Source organism: Xiphias gladius, chromosome 13 (genome assembly GCF_016859285.1).
Source record: "Xiphias gladius isolate SHS-SW01 ecotype Sanya breed wild chromosome 13, ASM1685928v1, whole genome shotgun sequence".
Classification (NCBI taxonomy): Eukaryota; Metazoa; Chordata; class Actinopteri; order Istiophoriformes; family Xiphiidae; genus Xiphias; species Xiphias gladius.
In genome coordinates, this window is record NC_053412.1 from 10,544,983 (window position 1) to 10,564,328 (window position 19,346).

Consider the following 19,346-nt stretch of genomic DNA (forward strand, 5'->3'; position numbering starts at 1 on the left):
GAGTAGTTATCGACACTCTGAGCCTGGCCTACGTTTGATTTTCAGACCGCATATATCTGCTCCATGGCAGGATGCTTGCTCTCCACTCGAATCAGACACGCCGCTTGACGTCCGGACGTGGGCACCTGTCTTGATGGACCAAGGGGACCTGTTTGACACAATGAAAAAAGTTGCACTACTAGGATTGTTGGTGCTACCACAGGTGAGAAAACGGATGCATGTTTGCGATGAATCTATTTAAAAAAAAAAAAAAAAAAAAAAAATCTTTAAGACGAGTGCATTATTACTTCCGTCTTTTACAGGCAAAATCATCGTCGGGTTGTCATCCTCATGTTAATCTCGTGAAAGAGGAGGAAAAGTGCATGAAAGATGTGCTACTTTTCATGTCACACAAAGAAGCGGGTGAGTCGACACCGTTTTTTTTTTTTTGGATCTGCTGTTTTATCTGATGCTCATACAGAGCAAACGATTTACCGCTCGGCGACAAGTTCCATTGAGAAAATGTTGGTGACCTATGAAATGAATCTCGAGAATTTTTTCTCCCCACCAACAGAAACTTGATGCAATGTTTTAGCGATACCTAGCGGCCGTAATCGCACAATGCACCCAGGAGGCCGCGGGCACGAAACGCGACAGAAACAGAACGCACTTTATATTGAAGGATCGAGGTTGTTCTAGATATGGTGGTTTGGGTTTACCCTGCAATTAAAAACATTCAATCAGAGCCATGACTTTTGTTTTATTTTACTTTTTATTATGTCTCCATTATTTGTGTGAAATCCCAACAAATCAAAATACAAAATAAAAACGTGCCTTTTCTGCTCTATCTATTAAGAAAACAACATCAGTGTGCACTGTAAGGGAATGTGGGATGACCTGAACTGCTGGCCACCTGCTGCTCTTGGGGAAACCGTCTCTCAACCATGTCCAGAGTTTTACAATTCAGAAGGTGAGCTACTGCGTACACATGCACAAACACGGCGACACACATTCACACAACCCTTATGTATACAACGTTGCACCGGTTAATTATTTGCCAGGAAAAACTGTTTTTATTAGGAACCAAAACAGCCTCTCGCAGTCCAGGTTTCTATCCAAACAGTCGACCATTAAGTGCTTGTGTACATAGAGACCGTGTGACACGTTGGAGTGCCACATTTACGTTGGGAGATGAGAATGATAGATTTCGCAGTGATTTGTTGGAAGAACCAGAGGTTTAATGAAGCACCCAAAGAGGGAAAGTAATGGTTTTGCGGCTTTTTTTTACCGTCCAATAAATCGGAGAACACAGATCCACACACGACAAAGACCCCTGACCAGCAAAAAAAAAAAAACAAACCCTTTATAGACAAATGACCTGTGATTTTATTGCTACTTTGCAGGGACAGTACATCGCAACTGCACTGCCAGTGGCTGGACAGACCTACTCGTCCCACATGAAGATGCATGCGGCTACACTTTCAATGAGATTCTCCACTTTCTTGGAGAGGTCGGTGGTATCTAATATACGGACATTATGTGTAGTTTATCCAATACACAGCCTAACTATGAGGCATAAAATACACCCAGGATTGAAAGAATTCTGTATCACTATAGATGGTATTTCTGTGCTTCCCAGCAAGACATGTCTTTCTATCCATGGCCTGCACTGCATTCAGGCTAAATGTCTAACTCATTTGCTTGATTCTCCAAGTCATGGGCTAAAGTACCGTATATAGTCAGAAAATACAGTCAGCGACTTAGCACCAACTAAATCCAGCATATGTATTACTATATATACACTATATACATTACTATAAGCAAAACTGTGGCCATTTTAATGACTGGCAGTGTTCGATACACTGTCAGATCATACTGCTTTGTAAATGATTAGCATTGTTCTCTTCCGTTTGTTCAGTCCTCAGATTCCCATCTGTACTTCTCCTACGTGAAGACCATGTACACAGCTGGATACGCGCTCTCTCTCATCTCTCTCACCATTGCCATCACCATATTCTGCCTGTTTAGGTAAGAAACTGTTTGTTTTTTCTCATCTGATCTAGCACTGGCCCTCCTTTGGACCTTTTCTGCATATCACAGGCAAACAACGGATCATGGATCGAACCTGCCACATGAGAGCTGAAGAATCATATGATAAAAGAAACTGCGTATGTTAATATTTCTTCAGGAAGCTGCACTGTACCAGGAACTACATTCACATCCAGCTGTTCGTCTCCTTCATCCTGAGAGCCATCTTCATCTTCATCAGAGACTCTCTGCTATTTACTGATGAAGAGCTCTACCACTGTGACTACTACCCGGTATGAACAGATGAACCCAGTTTTGTGGTACATTACCGGCTGAAGCTCGAATGCTCTCTAAAATCTACTACAGACATTCATTGTACATTTGCTCCTCATGAAAAAAACCCAGCCAGCGATCCCTAGTGTGCAGAGTTTCACTTCTTCAATGTGTAAAACATAAAGAGGAAGATGTGATACGCCAAAAGGTTAAAAATTAGACTGGAAAAGTCCCTCATGGTTAGATGAATGATGCAGTAAAAAGATGGTGCTGATGAATTTTATTAGAATTCAAGCAAAACCGAGACGCACACTAACTCACCCTCTCTCTTGTAACCCTGCGCGACAGGTGGTGTGTAAGGTGGTCCTGATGTTTTCCAACTACTCCATCCTGGCAAACTACAGCTGGCTGCTGGTGGAGGGTCACTTCCTCTTCACCCTGGTGAGCCGCTCCTTCTTCTCCCTAAGGAAACACCTCACCTGGTACATCGTCCTGAGCTGGGGTAGGGTCTCTGCTTCACACCCATGCACATATTCACAGCTCAATATAGCAGGTACTGACTCTGCGTCTTTTTTAGATTTAACCAAGACTGATCTCTTCACACAGGTTTACCACTGATTGTTATTGTCTCCTGGGGCTGTGCCAAGTATTTTTACGAAGACGAAGGGTAAGGGGGGTAAAAATCTGTTTCATTCATTCATTTTCATTTGAAGGCAATCGGATAGTAAGATTTTATGGCTCTTTCTTATTTCTTTGCCAAAGCTGTTGGGAAACCAGAAGCCATGAATGGATTTGGTGGATACTTCGAGTGCCAGTTCTTCTAACGATATCTGTAATCAGTTTCTCTCTTTTACTCAAATTTCATTCCTTTTTAAAAAAAATCAATTTAAAAAAATCGTTCCACCTTTTGTGAAATGCACCTATTCACCTTTATGTCAACAGTTAGATGAGAGGATTGATACCACCCCCCAGTCTGTAGGCTAAATATTTAGCTAGAGCCAGCAGCCGGTTAGCTTAGCTTAAGCATTAAGACCGGAAACGGGGAAACAGCTAGCCTGGCTCTGACCAATGGTTAAAAAATCCATTTAGCAGCATCTCTGAAGCCCAGACCAGAGTATTTCTGGGCCAGACCAGTCACTGCTGGTTGCCTGGCAACCTCAGTGATGACAAAAATTCCAGGAAGTCACTGCAGCCCATCCGAAAATAGTGTTGTACATAACACCCCCATTAACAACTTGTCATTTCTACACTGTTTTGTTTTTTTCCAGAGATTAAACAAATGATATAACACGTTGGGTTTTAGAGGTGCTGTGAGGCAGATTTTTTTTTCACCTTTAGACAGAGGCAGACTACCTGTTTTCCACGTTTCCGGTCTTTATGCTAAACTAAGGTCGCCAGCTGCTTGTGCTAGCTTCGTATTTAGCATGCGGACGTGAGAGTGGTATCGGTCTTCTCCCATCTGACTCTCGGCAAGAAAGTGAATGAGCATATTTCCCAAAATGTCCTACTATTAGTTTTTATTACAAAATAGCGTAACAATTGTGTTCACAGGTTTTGATCATTTCAGATGAATCTCGTCTTTTTCTTGGGAATTTTGAGAATACTGGTGAGCAAACTGAGAATGCCAGACGCACAGAGGAATGAATTCAGCCAGTATAAGTGAGTCGTGATCACACTGTGGCATTGTTGCTCCGTTATATTATGTATCTGACATGTAAAGTTGAGGCCAGTAGTCGTTTCTATATGTAAAAGCACTGTCTTGAGGAATAGGCCATGTATTATGCATAGAGTAAGGGAGTAAAGATCCTTGGCATTTGCTTTGTTAATCTGAGTAAAAGTACATGCACAACTAGGTTAGTTTTGCAGGGACAGAAGAAAACGCAAGTACGTTAAAATGTAGGTAATTGCCTGTTAGATATCATACTATTTCAAGCAAAATGTTTGCTTGCTTTCCTGCCAGTCGTTCAATCATTCTTGCAGAGACTGAGAAGGGAGTTTGCAGCCTAAAGTCAGAGAAGCTTCCGCACATTTGGCGCTATCACAGAAAAATATGTGCAAACTGCGAAGACTATTTTTCTGTGTACTTATTATTAATTCTTTCATTTTCTTTAACCAGGAGGCTGATCAAATCCACCTTTTTTCTCGTGGCTCTGTTTGGTCTGCATTACATGCTGTTTGTTTTCTTACCTGTGGAAGTCAGCAGCTTGGTGTTTAAGATTTGGACCTTTGCAGAGCTGGCTCTGTCATCCACACAGGTAAATCAGCCGCATGCATAAGAGAGCTAAAACATCTAATCATCTTCAAATGATGACGAATACAGCTTCACTCACTGACCTCTCTCTCTTCACATCTCCAAGGGTTTTGTGGTCGCTGTCCTTTATTGCTTCATGAACGGAGAGGTAAGAACCGGCTAGCCAGTTGGAGCCAAAACTCCTCAATGCAATGTGGGCTGCGAATGTGTGGAGCAACTTAGGGATCTGTGATGTGCAAACTTCCAGGTGCAGCATGAGATTCAGAGGAGGTGGAGGAGGTGGAGGCTCACTCAGCTCCTGCCCAGTCGGCCCAGGCAGCATCACGGCTCCATCAGCCAAAGTGGGTCTCCTCAGACACAGGTCTCCCTGCTGCCTTGCTCTCCAGGCAGCCCATCAGCCGGTGGACTCCCTATCGATACTGTGGACATGTGACTCAAGTCGGGATTGGCTCATTGTCTCTCTCTTGCCGTTCGCACATAATGGATCTTGGCTTAGTGTGGACTGTCAGTTAGTACGCCACTGCAGCTTGAGTGTTTAAATACAGTGGTACTGCAAAATGCATATTTTCCTACCGTGGAGGCCCAGTCCGTAAGCTATCGGGCTTACTTGTTCTTAGTACTTGTCACAATGTCCCAAAATTGTGCTGATGTGTAAACTTTTGGCAGACGGACTACGGAAGGAATCCAGCAAGACTCTCCGTCCACTGCCCAGAGTTACGAGGATATTAAACCTGATGAAATTCTGTTTAAAAAAAAAAAAAAAAAAAAAAATCAAATCAAAGGGGGCCACTCCAGCTATTTGGCATTGCACTTCCATAAAGATGGGGGACTTGAAAGAGACAAATTAAAGAAGGAATGGAAAAAATTGTTGCAGTAGATTCCAAAATATCCTGACTGTTTGCCCTCAGTATTGTTATAAATTAGGATCATTATTATATTTATTATTTTATTTATCAAGCTCCAACAACACTGAATCCTACATTTCCCATATGCAGCTCAACAGAATCCGATCGTCTTTCAAACTCCGTGCCCCCGGTTTATAAAACGGGCTCTCCGTTGACAGTCTGAAGTCTCAGGCTCAATCCGACGTAAACCTCATGACGTCACAGTGACGTCATCGGGGTTGTTTTTCTCACACTTGACAAAATCTGCCCCAGAAACACCGAATACGAAATGAGTGAACCAATTGTCATGCTCAACACTGGTGGAACTCCCCTTTAAATAAAGTTAAAACCTAATTTTGTGGTCTTAAAGGAATATTTGAACTTTTTGGGAAATGCACTGATTTGCGCTCTTGCCAAGAAACGAGAGGAACCAGGGACTTCCTGAGGTCTTGTTGTACCCGCAAGAGATTGCTATCCATCCTCTCGTCTAACTCTCTATTAAAAAAAGAGAAGCGTTATTTCCCAAAATGATAAAGTATTCTTTTTAGAAAATGCAACAAACGTCCCAAAAACATGAACCACCTTTTACCTTCAGTCAAATTAAAGTGACTGTCCTGAACCATGCAAGTGAATTTCCCGCTGCGCTGTGATCGCCACGAGTTGGAGAAACTGCAGGAGCGGACTGAACGCGAGAGAGATTCACCCAAACTGCGCTCATTCGGCCAAGTGTGGGACGATGTGGTTCTTACGCAGATAAATGTGGTGAAACTGTCGGCAGGGGTTGAACTTGTTGGACATTTGGCCTTATAGGTTTGTTTCTTTGGGGACAGAAACAGCTTGAGTCTGAGGCCAAAAGAACAAGGCTTTATTTTTGATAGCCAGTCCTGTATAAAGATGCTCTGAAACTGTTTTTATATGAAAATGTTTACTGTATTTGCACTTCAAGGAATTGTTTGACATTTCAAGAAACAGACTTATTCACTTTGTTGCCAAGAGGTGGCGTAAAGAGCGGAGGCGGTGGAGGACAACTATCCTGCTGCGTGAAAGTGTCTGTAGATCGTTTGGATTGTTTGACCTTTTGACCAGGTAGCTTTCTCCGCTGCTTCCACTTCACATGCCTAGTTGAGCTCGTGGCCTGCTGGCTCCCGCCTCCTAATTAGCATACAGACATACAAATATGCTCTTGGTAAGGAGCCAAATAAGTATATTTCCCAAAACGCTGACCTGTTCCTATAAAGAAAAAACAATGTAGCGTAGCAGAAAGTACTCCAAATTGCATTGTTGTCCAGCATTTTAACCAATTTTGTCTTGTGTGGGAGTGTAGCAGCGTGTAAAATCTAAAGGGTGGCCCTTCAACTTGCAGTTTCTACTGGTAAAAATAAGGGAGATATTACAGTGAAGATACGACAGCGAAACTGCCTCTAGATTCCATATTTTGCCTTCAGCTTCTCCACCAACTCAACATAGGCGGCCATTGCTTCATCTTTGGAAAGCCCTGTTGGTTTGGGAAACAGAAAACAAACAAAGGAGTTGGTTTTTTTTACAGGAAAAACTCTCTTCATTCATGTCATGGTAAAAAACATGACAGTTTTGGGAAATGTAGACAATTTTGTAAACATGTTTCAAATTTGGCTTCACTGAAGAATAATCTTCCCTTAAACATTCTTTTGTAGGCATATCGGTTTTACACTATGTTTTACATTGCAGCCCTTGATGTAACTCTCCTTATTTGATTGTTGTTTGATAAATCTGACCTTTCTTTGCTTCCCATGCATCCCATTTTCCTTTTCCCGTGAAGTCAAGCAAGCCTGGACGCCCTGTGGATGTAAAATCAACCATTAATAACTGGGCTTTGCAATAAGCATTGCATTTCTTTGTATTTTTAGTTTCGTCATGTATTCTAATTCAAACTGTCAAGCCACTAAACAACAATCTACAATTAAAAACTTGTATGAAAGGTATTTTAAAGGCAGATTCAAGCTTTTTTTAACTCAGTATATTTAAATTTGACTAGTTTTGGACCAATGAATAAGCCAATAAACGATTCGGCATTTCTCAACAGGATGTTAGGCTTTGAAATAGCATTTAGAGCTCAGCGTTGGGAAATAAAAGATGCGCAAAACGTTGAACACTGCAATTATAATTCAACCCTTAACTTAGTAGACAAAATACGAAAATACAAGTAATTAAAAACATAACATTTACAGCAGGGGGTCAGGTTCTTGGACTTGTAATAGGAGTATTACGATATAAAACCCTGGCCATGACCATGATTATTATATATTACATTATTGGAACTTTGCTATTCTGTAATAACCATTTTGTATCTACAGCTTTAATCCATAAAGCAACTGGTAACTAAAATTGTCAAATAAATGTAGTAAAGTAAAAACAAAACAAGTACCTCAAATTTGTACTTAAGTACAGTACTTACTTTTATTTCTTTTCAGTTAGTCATGAATATTTACTTTTATCATGAAATACTAAACACCTGAAACTAAGTTAGCAGGGGCTTTAAAATCCTCATTTAGTATTAATTGCTTTTTTTTCTCAAGTGCAATGTTTCTTCCAGTACGGATTAACAAAAAAAAACACACACACAAAAAAAACAAAAAACAAACAGCTTTACATAAACTAATCAGTTTTTGGCATCATTCATAAAATGACACCCAACTTGTCAGACCTCATATTTGTCTCAACCCCACCCTACTGGAAGTCCTCCTTTGGACAAGTACGGGAACAGTCTTTTTTTTTTTTAGTGTTTCCATGTGAATTCCACAACATGAAAAGCCTTCAAAAACAAATACAGTACAGTGGCTCACCTATGTTAATATCACCAACCGTGGCTTGCTTATATAAACCATATAGTGCAGACATTTCTTGTTGGTCTGGTCTTTGTTTCAGTTCCTTTACCTCCTGTGCTGCTTTGTCAAAGGATTCCTGACAGGAAGAGAGAAATGGTCTTGAAATCATCTTGAAACAGCCCTAACTTACTTACCCACTTCATTTACAAAAGGCAGTGTGAACTTAATTGTTCTTGTTCAACAAATCAGGAACAAGCTTAGACTTATCGGCTCCTTACATTCACACAAGACTACACATGTAGCTAAGCAGAGCAGTTCCTGCTGTTCCAACCTTATAACAGTCCCGGTGAATCCGGGTAAGCCAACTTTCCCGAGAGATACTTAAGAATACCGTAAAAAATACCGGACTATTTTTTTGTCGGAAAAGATTCAATTCAAAACAGATCATACTTACAGTCATGACTGCAGTGTGAAACACACCTTTTCTGCTGCTGAATGCACTTCACAGATGGGAATCAGTGCCTGCCCAACTTGTCCTGCAGTTTGTCTGTGTTGGGAGGTGCAGAGGAAAATAAAGCCGGAGGTAGTTTCTTGAGTCAACACTGTCAGCAAGGGCAGCTGTGTCTCTGTGTTAATAAGGGAACAGTATAATTTGATATGACAACTCAAGGTTTTTTTTATCCCATATTTTGTTACATATATCTTGAATCTTGAGGTCGAAATAATTGGCATTGCCATGGCTTCTATTCCATAATAAGCCCACTCATGTTACCTTTAGTTGACACTGCGGGTTTCCAGTTACACTTGCTGTACGGCAAAACAGACATTTTGGTAAAACCTCACGCCTCTTTCATACATTTGACAAGAAACCATCAGCTTTTAGAGAACGCTTGTCCAATGCTTCGTAGGGCTTGCTGACTCTGTTGTGATAGAGCTGCATTAAAACGTGTCTGTTATTCATGTGTTTTTACAAACTACATCTCCATGTCAAGGAAAACGCTTTTTGCTTGGGGTGACAGGGGAAACATTGTTTCTTCACCACAAGATGGCAGCATCCACGCATCTAATGATCTGATGGGTTCATTGCTGTGGCATTTTTAGCTTTTACTTGATTTTGTAATGGTGGGTGTCAGTCAAATCCTTAAATAACTTGTGCTAATTATGTTTGGTTTCAGCCTCTGACTCAATTGAGAAGTCCTTACATGAAGCTGATAAACACATTTAGACAACCAAATAAGCCTCACATCTGCAAACGTGTTTCACATCAGTAAGGACCCAGAGTCAATACAACAGTGGAAAAAAATGTTGATTAAAAAAATGCTTTATTCTATGTTATAGAAATTTCCATTTGAAATCTTTACATTCATATCTTCATGGTGATAGACACTAACTTACATTTCAGTAAACTACTATGACATTTTAATTTAGATTCAGATGGATTTTCAACAACAATATCATCTTTGGCAAGAAAACAAAACTCACATAAAACATAAAAAACTGCTGAAATCACTAAAAAGCAGCAAACGGTGTCTATTATGTTCATAGTAGAAAAAGTTAAGTTCTGTAAAAGCTCATTGAGATTTTTTAATCAATCACATCGAGTTCTTAGTAAGTAACAAATACTGATTTTTACTGGTAAATATAGTTAGTAAGTATTGATGGGTACTTACCAGCAGGTCAGATTAGTACAACACTAAAAAAAAAAATAATTCATGACGTGTAAAAAGGGAAAAAAAAAAAAAAAAGTGGGGATTGGTGGCGCATATTGTGAAAAATTAATGTTTTGTTTAGATATTTGATGTTCTTCATGCATTGCCTTTTTTACTTTAAGGGGAATCATTCTGCCAATTTTTCACCTCAAGGTGTTTTTCCATTTGTTTTAAGTGTGGGTAGAGAACTCTTCTGATGGTTAAAAGGACTTGCAGCAGCTCATTATTGTTAAATTATTTTTGAGAAAATGGAGGGAAGGTGCTGCTATTCACTGGGAGGGTCCCAAAAAAAAAAAAAAAAATAATAATAATAATAATGCTGGGGACGGTTGTGCTTTTTTTAAAGACTGACATCATATCATTGAGAAACCTGAACAAAAACAAAACAGGATGATAGGCTATGTTGAAGGCTGTCTGACAAAAACCGGTACAGAACAGTCTTGAAGTGCAACCAGGCGGATGTCAAAACCTTTTGATGACAAGAATACAAGTACCAAGAAAAAGGTCTACTTGTGATGATCAGAGTGAAAAAATCTCATTCAAAAGACTCAGATATGAACTTGTGTAAAATTCAGTCTTGCTGCTACTGTGATAAAGTCTTCAGCAGGTTCATTAGACGTGTAAAAGTGACTGTTTTGCATAAATCAAACCCGAAACTAATATTCTTCCTTAGCTCTGGGTTGAAATTTCAAACTGAATATCAACAGAAAATAATAAATTAAAAAACAAAGTGTGAGGACGAACTAAATCCTCATTATTTGAATGCATAGTGCAATAAGGCCGACATCTCTACTGTCAAGGAGCTACCAGCTAATTTGTTGAAAAGAAACACACATCTGAAATCTCTCGATAGGCCATAGAAACGAGCCTTCAATACATTCCAACCATGTATAAATCTTTTATCTTCTGTGTGAGTGTGGTTGGGCAGTGTTTATATTCATGAGTGCACACACAAAGAGCTCTACCTTTACACCTTTTCGTCTGGATCTTCATACACACATCTAACAGGCAGCGTTTCACACGTTACTGACATCATCCAGCCCGTTGTGGCAGTCGGCATCCGGCAGGGCGAAGCGGATGTGTCGGCTCCTCTCCCAGCCGCGGCGGATCTGCCCGAGCCGCCGGGCCACGCAGGGCACGAAGAGGGCCAGGCGGCCCAGCAGAACCGCAAGCGGAAGAATCAGGACCAGTATGAAGGTGGGGGGCAGATAGAAGCGGTACTGGGCCGGATGGAAGGCGCGGTCCCAGCCAAAGATGAGTGTGTGGAGGGTGGCCATAGACAAGGCACAGTAACCTAGTGTGGACTGCAGGAGGTGAAAGAAGGGTGTCAGGAGGGTGTATCTGGAAGTGAAGACAGTTGCGAAAGCACCAGAAATGTACCGTAACAACCGTCCTGTCCTCCAACTATGTGACCCAGACTGTTCTTTAAAAAAAAAAAAAAAAAGAGAGAAAGAGTCAGAGTGACTCCTCTTCGGTTCACGACAGTCCAGCCAGTCCACCACATTAGCTCACTCTGTTGCAGACTACTGAGGCGTCAGAGGAAACACACTGACCTACCACTCATGACCTGAATGAACCCCACCAGCGTGTGTGTGTGTGTGTGTGTGTGTGTGTGTGTGTGTGTGTGTGCTCACTAATTACAAAAAAGGTTAACTCCGGTAGAAGCCAGGGCTTAAATATAGCCTAATTTTTCCTCGTCCGCACACCCTACCTGGACTAAGTGGATCGTAATTATTTATACATGACAAGAGTGATGACTTTTTATTGCAGTGCTCTCAAATTACTGAGGGGGAACAGCGGCAATTTGAAATTGTGTTATTATTCAGAGGGGGAAAAAAAAGGACAGAATAATTATGGGCTCAAATTAGGGTCAAAAAGATCTTGAGCTTGTAAAGCGACGTTCACAAATCATTCCAAAGTTCGTAGATGCAAATCACCCTTTGTAAAGCTGCATGAGAAATTCAAGTTTGTGCGTTTATAGATAGGATTTGTATTCGTTAAAAAAAGTGTTATTGTGTACTTCTTTTGTATAAATATATTTCTTTTACAAATCCAAATCTTTTCCATCTGTAGTCTTCTTACATGATGTGGTGACCACTGTGTTGTTTTGGGGATTTTTTTGTGAGCAATTATAATTATAACAATAACCCCTAACACAAAATGCTACACTAACAACCTTGGCCTCAAAACTCGCAATCAAATGAGGTCACACTTGCATTTCTGTTGTTTTTGTCTGGATCAAGCAAAAAAAAAAAAAAAAAGAAGACGACACACGCATTCCGACCCGGTTCGTGTCCACACTGACGTTTGACAAACAAACCAAGGGCTCAAGGCATCAAGTCACCTCACAGATGACACATTCATTGGACAGTTATGCTGACGTCATCCTGCATCATCAGCACTACATGAGCCCACAAAACACAGTTTGTGTCCCTCACAGAATATTAATCATTGTTGCATGTTAAAATAAATGGTCATTAACGTTTAATTCTTTTGAGTCTGCCGTGCTGTCTCCTGAAGATTCTTCGAACAGAAATAAGAGAGGAAAAATGTGCAGTTAATGCAGAAGTCAGTATTTGAGATGATGCAGAACAACAACTTTTGAAAATTCATTTAATTTATTGAATATGTTCTAATACTATAAATATAAGTAATGAAGTCTAGGGTATGACTTTACAGTAATTATCTCTATTTATAATCTATATTTTCAGTAATACAGCATAATCAACAAATAAATTGAGCATTTTCAAAAGTCAGCTTTATGCAGCGTGTTTTCCAAAAGAAGGTTAGATCTAGTCTGGTCCCTACATTTACTGTCACCTCAGTCAAAAGATACAGGTCAAGTGGACAATGTTCTGCTTTCAGGTGTGTAGCTGTGGGCAGCAAGTCTAGATGTCCTAGGCAGAAAGCTGCCTTTCATCGCGCAGGCTGTCGGCACATGACTAATCTGACGGCCACCAGATTACAGAAAGATTAATGGGGGGAAAAAAAAGCTCAGACGGACCTCGGGTCCTGGAAAAATGGAAGCCAAGATGGGGGAAGTCAAGGAGGAGAGGAGAGGAGAGGAGAGGAGAGGAGGAAGTGTGTGAATCAGAACACTCCTGACGGCTCTGTCACAGCCCAAGTTTAACGCCAAATCTGGGGAAGCTGCAGCAGGACAAACACTTGGAGTCACGGTGTTTGTATGTTTGTAACTGCAAGACCACGTGAGCATATAGTATAGGAGACATAGTGCCACTGTCTACACATGCACCTGACACCTGTCTGTCTATGTGTCATGCTTCATGTGTGTGAGTCTTTGGCCATCAATCTGTCTGAAACCTGTTTGTCTTCCACCCTGTTATGGTATTCAAGAGGAACAGGAACCAGCCCTTTTGTCAGTATTTATTAACACGAAATGTCTGCGTGTACCTGTATAAAGCTGAACTCCCTCCAGTTGACATTGTTGGCCACGGAGGGCAGCGAGGCGACAGCCAGCAGAGAGAGGAGCCCGAGGGCCATGATGCCCGCAGACAGGTACAGCTCCATCCTCCACACGTCCTCGTCAACCCACGAGTCCTCCACCCCGTCCTTCACCTGGACAATAAACACCAAAACTCCTAAGTGTGTCCAGGGTAGATTTAGCCCCAGCGATGCAATTTGGGATGCACTTCATATGTAGCGACAATCCGGTTTGGCATACAATTGGGAGAGCAGTTTTTTGGCTGATGCATCGACGCGCTGATGAAAGCAGAACAATAGTACACTGATTTCATGTATATGGTCACATGATTACGTTTGCATGGTATTTCAATCCTCTGTACCAAAATGAAAGTCCAGAAACGCTGGTCACTGCTTGTGCAACCGCAACAGCTACATCACTACAATTATATGGTACAAATCATGCCGCTTCACGTGAATAATGAAAAGTAGTAATCACTGTATTTATTATAGCACTTTTCTTAACATATTTACAGAGTGCTTAAAAAAATAAAACATAAGATAAAATTAATAAAATAATAAGTTCTGATTAGTGAAATCATACAGGGCTGTTAGAGGCCAATTTAAAAAGGTGGGGATTTCGCCGATAAAAGAAAATACAGGGGTAGCTGTGCATATTGTGATCGGTAATTCATTCCGAGAGCTAAAACAGCAAAAGCACTGCCAACCTTTGTGTAAAGTCTGGGCTTAGGAACTGCCCTGAAGAGCTTTTTCTGCCAACCTAAGAGTACGCCCTTGATTGTGAGGGGCCAAAAAGGTCAAGAGATGTAGCTTGGAGCCCAAACTTTCAATACTTTATGAATGAATAATGATTGTAAAAGCAATGGGAAACCAGTTAAGGGATATTAAGACTGGTGTTGTAAGTTAAAAGCCGAGCTGCCGCATTTTGGGTCAGCTGAAGACGATTTAATGCTTTTTTTTTTTTTTTTACAGACTGATGTACACAGAGTTGCAATAGTCCAGACGGGATGAAATTAAAGCATGATTTATTTTTTCCAGGTCAACAGCAGAAATAACTAACTTGATTTTAGAGGTGGTTCGCAACTGATAAAAGTAAGATTGCTTCATTCCCTGTAGCCGTTTCTCAAAAGTCAGTTTTCAGGCTGGGTTGCTCTGTTTTGTCCTTGTGAAGCTTGAGAAGGTTGTAAGACATCCGATGCCTAATGTCAGCAAAGCTTGTTCCTGGGGTATCCAAGCAACAGAAATCGGTGGGGTTGACAAGAAGATTTAATTGTGTGTCATTTGCATACAAATGAAATTATTTATTATGATTACAAATATGTGGCCCAGGGGAAGCGTGTAAATAAAGAAGAGAACGGGGCCCAAAATCGACCCTGGAGGTACACTGCAGGACAATTTCATTGTAGTGGATATGGGAGTTGCCCGTGAGCTACTGACTGTGAGTGGTTTCAAAGCACGGGCATTAGCGCCAGCCAAAAAGTCCACGTCAACAGCATCTGAGCTGACACTGTGGACTCACTGACATATCATACTACCAAAGTGAATTAGCTCTCCAAACCGTAAGATAACACTACTGAGGGCAGAATGAGGAATAACGGTGCGGATAAAATGACCAGCACCAATCTAGCTGTTTTGTTTAGAAAGCTGTGTATGCCTCAAGTCGGTACCATTGTGCTGCTGTCCATTTCTGTCTGGAAAGCAACTAGCTTGCTTGGACTCCAATTTACAGGACTATCTCAGGACCTTTGGGCGCAGAGTGGCACAATTCACACCAACTTCTGGTGTTGTGACAGCATTTCTCTCAAGGGGATGAGGATAGTATTAGGAAGTTCGAGGTTATCTTGCCTCAGTATAGAGTGGGACCTCTAAAAAAACAAATAAATAAATAAAACAAATAAATAAAAACCGGGAAAACGGCACTCTTTACATCTCAGAGCTCAAGGTGATGTCTTCAACATGCCTTTGTTGTCGACAGTCCAAAAACATATTCAATATACTGTTTGTAACAGTATTTAAGCATTCTATACTTTCATTTTGATTCAACGAGGTTGCGGCTATTTCCTGGAAGCAGTTTGTACCAGGGAAAACCCAGTGCACACTGGATTCAAATAAAATCTCATAATTTAAACACTACATGAGGAGAAAGTCAGACCCTTACTGAGTTGATCCCTTAACACTGTAACTCTCACATCTGTTTGTCCCATGGAAGCGTCAGAACTAGCTTGAGGCATTTATCTCACTCTTGCACAGACTCCTCTCACCTGTTTGAAAGCGGCGTTGAGCAGATTAATGCGAGCAGATTTCCTCAAGGGAAGACACAGGCTGTAGATGGCATGGAGAACTGCACACAGGAAGCTACACAGCCCAAACTGCTTCCTATTGGCCAGCCACCTGTCCAGCCAGTTGGGGAAGCGATTGTACTTGGTGCCCCACCGGAGCTGGAGGAAAGCAGCACACAAACCGGGCAGGTAGACCAGCGCTAACATCACCAAGGCCACGGAGGGAAGAGTGACATTGACAGTCTCAACGGGCATTTTGTAGAAAACTCTCTTGTCTCCTTTGATGAAGGGCTGCAAGATGTCACGGGTGAAGTTGTACAGGTAGAAAAAGATAAATAGGCCCAAGGTGCAGAGGATGGGAATGCGCCAGGAGGGAAATAGATAGAGGGGAAGGTTTTCGATCTCCAGAGAAGAGGAGAGGAGGCCCGTATCGACAGGGACAAAGCCTATTCTGCGACACAGCTGGATCACTGAGCTCTTGGCCTGGCTATTGTCACTGCACAGGAAAACCTGAAGAGGAACGATGACAAAAAGATGTAAGATGGCAGAGTTCCTCACTAGATGTTCTCTTTCTTACTCCCTAAATCTCAACTCCTCCATCCTCATTTTCCCCAACACATTTGATGTTTAAGTTAAAAGTATCACTGGACCTCCATGAACGTAAACCATATGGGGCTGTTGATGTGTCCTACCTGCCTGCTTCCATCCCGAGGGCCCGACTGGAGTGTCCACGCTGATATGGTGTTAAACCCTTTGACTACAAAGCTTTCTGGAAACAGATCAGCCAGCTGTTCGGCATTTGAAGGCCCATCTCGGTTGATCTGCAAGCCATTGCTGACATCCACCAGTGTCTTCCCGGCTAGTGCCGGCTTTAATTCCACCAGCGTGGAGTGGTGCTCAGGGAACACAGCAACAAAGACCAGGTCTGCCTGACTGGCTGCCTCCATCTGGGAGGTCACCTGGAAGACAAAGACTGAAATGGTCAGGTCATGCTCTACATTAAGAGGAGCAGATGCACGTTAGAAGACTATTATAATAATCACAGGAACATCATTAGACATTATAATAATTGTATGCACTTAAGTGTGACAAATAGTCACCTCAAGAACTCTTAAACTCCTATTTTTGGGATAACTTCAAACACTTAGTATTCTTATTATTATTATCATCATTATACTTATGATACCTACATTCACTGCAAATTAAGAGTTATCCCAAACATATGTATCCCGTTATTTATTAGATTCTTTTTGTCCGCTTTCATGGCTGATGGCTTTAGCTTCATATTCATCCTACAGATGAAAATGTCAAACTATTTCTATAATAAAAAATATATTAATAGTAAATATCAGCTATTTCTATATTAATCACATAAGTGATTAAAATTGTTATGTCAGTTACAAGACCATTTTACCTCTGTTGGGCTTTGTCATCACAAAATTGCCTCAGAAATCATGCAGCTCTGAGAGTTTTAGTACATGAATTGGAATTAGTTCTTCACATTTTCATTCAAAGGTCTAGGCTTGCACTGATCATTTTTTTTTTTTTTTTTTTTTTAAGATGTCAGTATTAGATATTCTCCACCCATATCGGCTGATTCTGATACTGTACTGTAAAAAAAAAAAAAAAAATTAAAAAAAAAAATGCATTTTTAAGTAGCAACACTTTTTAAGCAAAACTGGTAAAGTTTTTCAAATAAAAGGTCATAAAATGCACTGCCAGTAAAATATTAGACAACCGATAGAGGGAATGCTTTTTTTAATGCAGATGTTGACAGATACTTAAACACTGATGATATAAAAAGGGAAATGATCATCAAAAAGACTGATAAACCACTTTTTACTGTTCCCATACCACAACTGTCTCACACCTTGAACTAAGATATCTATTAGGTATGTATTCAGGATAATGACAACAGTTATTATCTCTAGTGGGGAAAGCCGGAGTAAAAATATAATTATAGACATAGTGAGAGAAACAAAAACACCAATTACACGAGGAGTTTGAATGTGAGTGTCAGTGTCACTGTGTGTGTGTGTGTGTGTGTGTGTGTGTGTGTGTGTGTGTGTGTGTTACCTCAGCTTCCTCAGGGAACAGAGCCACAGAGCGTTTGGGGGCTCGGCTCCCCACCACCACTTGGTAGCCGGAGGCCACCAGCCTTCTGGCCAGTGAGCGGGAGAAGTCGCCCGTCCCCAGGATGCCAATCACTGGGGCGCCGGGTTCAGCCACGGAGGCTTCAAGATGCCTGGAGCCTCCCCCTCCGCCCCTTCCCCGGACTAAAGGCCTCGACATCTCATCAGGCATCACGGACTGACAAGGCTACGGAGAAGACACCGGGGTCCTGATTTTGGTTTATGTTTGTTTACATGCAACCTCTACTGGTTTGTGAGGTGTGAGGTCAAGAAACAGAAAAGAGAATAAAAAGCAAAGAACTTTCAATGTTATTGACTTGTTATTTACTTACAGACACTGATTGTTGGGTCTAGATGGTTGAGGCTTGTTATTTCATCCAGCATGGGACCTACAATAAAAGTCACAGTAATAAAGAATTTATGAAATACAGGTGAAGGACTAAGTCTGCTTCCTTTTTAGACCACAGAACTAGGATTCCCATTTTCTGTCTCTCTCAGTTGACACGTCCTAGATCCGCTACTCTGCATTGTCGGAGCAATGAGTGGGCATCCAATAATAGCATAAACGGACTGCTTTGCTTATGCCCAGCTGGCTCGAAAAACATCAGGCGACATGAAAGTCATTTTATGCGCACTTAAGCGAGTCTGCCATTCCGAAGTCAGGGGCAACTCTTATGTAAGTTTTACACAGGTAGCCATTCAGCTGTTCGCCGGATTTACCAGAAAACCGCCATAATCCAGGAGCGTTTCCAGCAACGCTGTATCGTCTAGTAAAACTGACCGGAGAGCGATCAAACATTAAAACTGACAGAATTCCGCATCCGTATTCTCTTCAAACTGCACAGCGGGTTGAAGCCACCTTGCTTGTTGTCCTTGGCCCGAACTCCTGGAAACGTTACTTTGGAGCAAAGTTACCCTTCCTTCACAAACAGGTAACAAAGAGGAACATTTTGATAAATAAATAAAAAAGAAACGACAGCTTACATGACACAATTTAGCCTCTGCCCGTACTTAGAGTGGCATTCTTACTTATTTTCAGTCACTCACCACGCTTTTCCGCTCGCTGTAAGCTGGTGCGATTCTTCCTGATAAGGTGACGCAACGGTCAAAGCCCCGCCCTGGCCACGCCCCCACGTGTCTGCAGAAGATAAAGCAGAACAGTGGGCTGACAAATGTCTGAATATCTAAAGCACCTCAAACGCTTTCCACTTTACACCGAGGACAAATGGAAACTTTGTGCGTGTGTGCAGGGAGGAGAAAAAGGGAAAGCGGGAGATATAGGAGGCAGAGGGGACAATATATAAAAATAAGCAGAATGAAGTGCAAAAACCGTAAAACAAAAAGGTTTAAAATCAAGAGGAAGCCAAAGAAAACAAATGTGTTGAAAACTTTGCAGGATGCTGTTCCAGAGTAAAGGGACGACAACACCTGAAGCACGATCGTGTTTTCAGCCCTGACCCTGGAACAATCAGAAGTCGCAACAACTCAGAGGGCACTGGCCAACAATGCCTCAGGTGTCAAGAGGAAAATTTGAAAATCAGTCCTCAAATGATAGGGGAGCCGATG

General features: G+C 41.5%; 3 protein-coding genes across 13 annotated transcripts; 1 reads left to right on the plus strand and 2 right to left on the minus strand.

Moving 5' to 3' along the window:
- The first annotated feature begins 2 nt into the window (after positions 1 to 2).
- Positions 3 to 5,294, plus strand: LOC120798219 (secretin receptor). Its single transcript, XM_040142358.1, has 13 exons — positions 3 to 202; positions 303 to 402; positions 836 to 949; positions 1,383 to 1,489; positions 1,898 to 2,007; positions 2,168 to 2,300; positions 2,629 to 2,782; positions 2,887 to 2,947; positions 3,043 to 3,112; positions 3,848 to 3,939; positions 4,397 to 4,535; positions 4,638 to 4,679; positions 4,779 to 5,294. The coding sequence occupies exons 1-13, from the start codon at positions 134 to 136 to the stop codon at positions 4,962 to 4,964; spliced, it is 1,377 nt and encodes a 458-aa protein (XP_039998292.1). The 5' UTR covers positions 3 to 133; the 3' UTR covers positions 4,965 to 5,294.
- A 1,022-nt stretch (positions 5,295 to 6,316) lies between these two features.
- Positions 6,317 to 10,987, minus strand: LOC120798222 (acyl-CoA-binding protein-like). 3 transcript variants are annotated; one of them, XM_040142364.1, is made up of 6 exons: positions 10,894 to 10,987; positions 8,700 to 8,845; positions 8,238 to 8,355; positions 7,170 to 7,232; positions 6,810 to 6,910; positions 6,317 to 6,567 (listed from the first exon to the last, which is right to left on the minus strand). In XM_040142364.1, exons 1-5 carry the CDS (start codon positions 10,919 to 10,921, stop codon positions 6,837 to 6,839), a joined length of 429 nt encoding a protein of 142 aa, XP_039998298.1. In that variant the 5' UTR covers positions 10,922 to 10,987; the 3' UTR covers positions 6,317 to 6,567; positions 6,810 to 6,836. The 3 variants fall into 3 exon arrangements, with proteins under 3 accessions (XP_039998298.1, XP_039998297.1, XP_039998299.1); XM_040142363.1 differs by having other exon boundaries at positions 6,317 to 6,910; XM_040142365.1 differs by lacking the exon at positions 10,894 to 10,987 and having other exon boundaries at positions 6,317 to 6,910; positions 8,674 to 8,766.
- On the minus strand, positions 8,746 to 18,918 carry LOC120798217 (metalloreductase STEAP3-like). Of its 9 annotated transcripts, none has more exons than XM_040142355.1 (7): positions 18,765 to 18,841; positions 18,113 to 18,169; positions 17,725 to 17,967; positions 16,341 to 16,607; positions 15,631 to 16,158; positions 13,340 to 13,504; positions 8,746 to 8,845 (listed from the first exon to the last, which is right to left on the minus strand). In XM_040142355.1, the coding sequence occupies exons 3-7, from the start codon at positions 17,950 to 17,952 to the stop codon at positions 8,825 to 8,827; spliced, it is 1,209 nt and encodes a 402-aa protein (XP_039998289.1). In that variant the 5' UTR covers positions 17,953 to 17,967; positions 18,113 to 18,169; positions 18,765 to 18,841; the 3' UTR covers positions 8,746 to 8,824. The 9 variants fall into 9 exon arrangements, with proteins under 9 accessions (XP_039998289.1, XP_039998281.1, XP_039998286.1 ...); XM_040142347.1 differs by lacking the exon at positions 8,746 to 8,845 and adding an exon at positions 9,525 to 11,232 and having other exon boundaries at positions 18,828 to 18,918; XM_040142352.1 differs by lacking the exon at positions 8,746 to 8,845 and adding an exon at positions 9,525 to 11,232 and having other exon boundaries at positions 18,109 to 18,169; positions 18,828 to 18,918.
- Between the last annotated feature and the right edge of the window lie 428 nt (positions 18,919 to 19,346).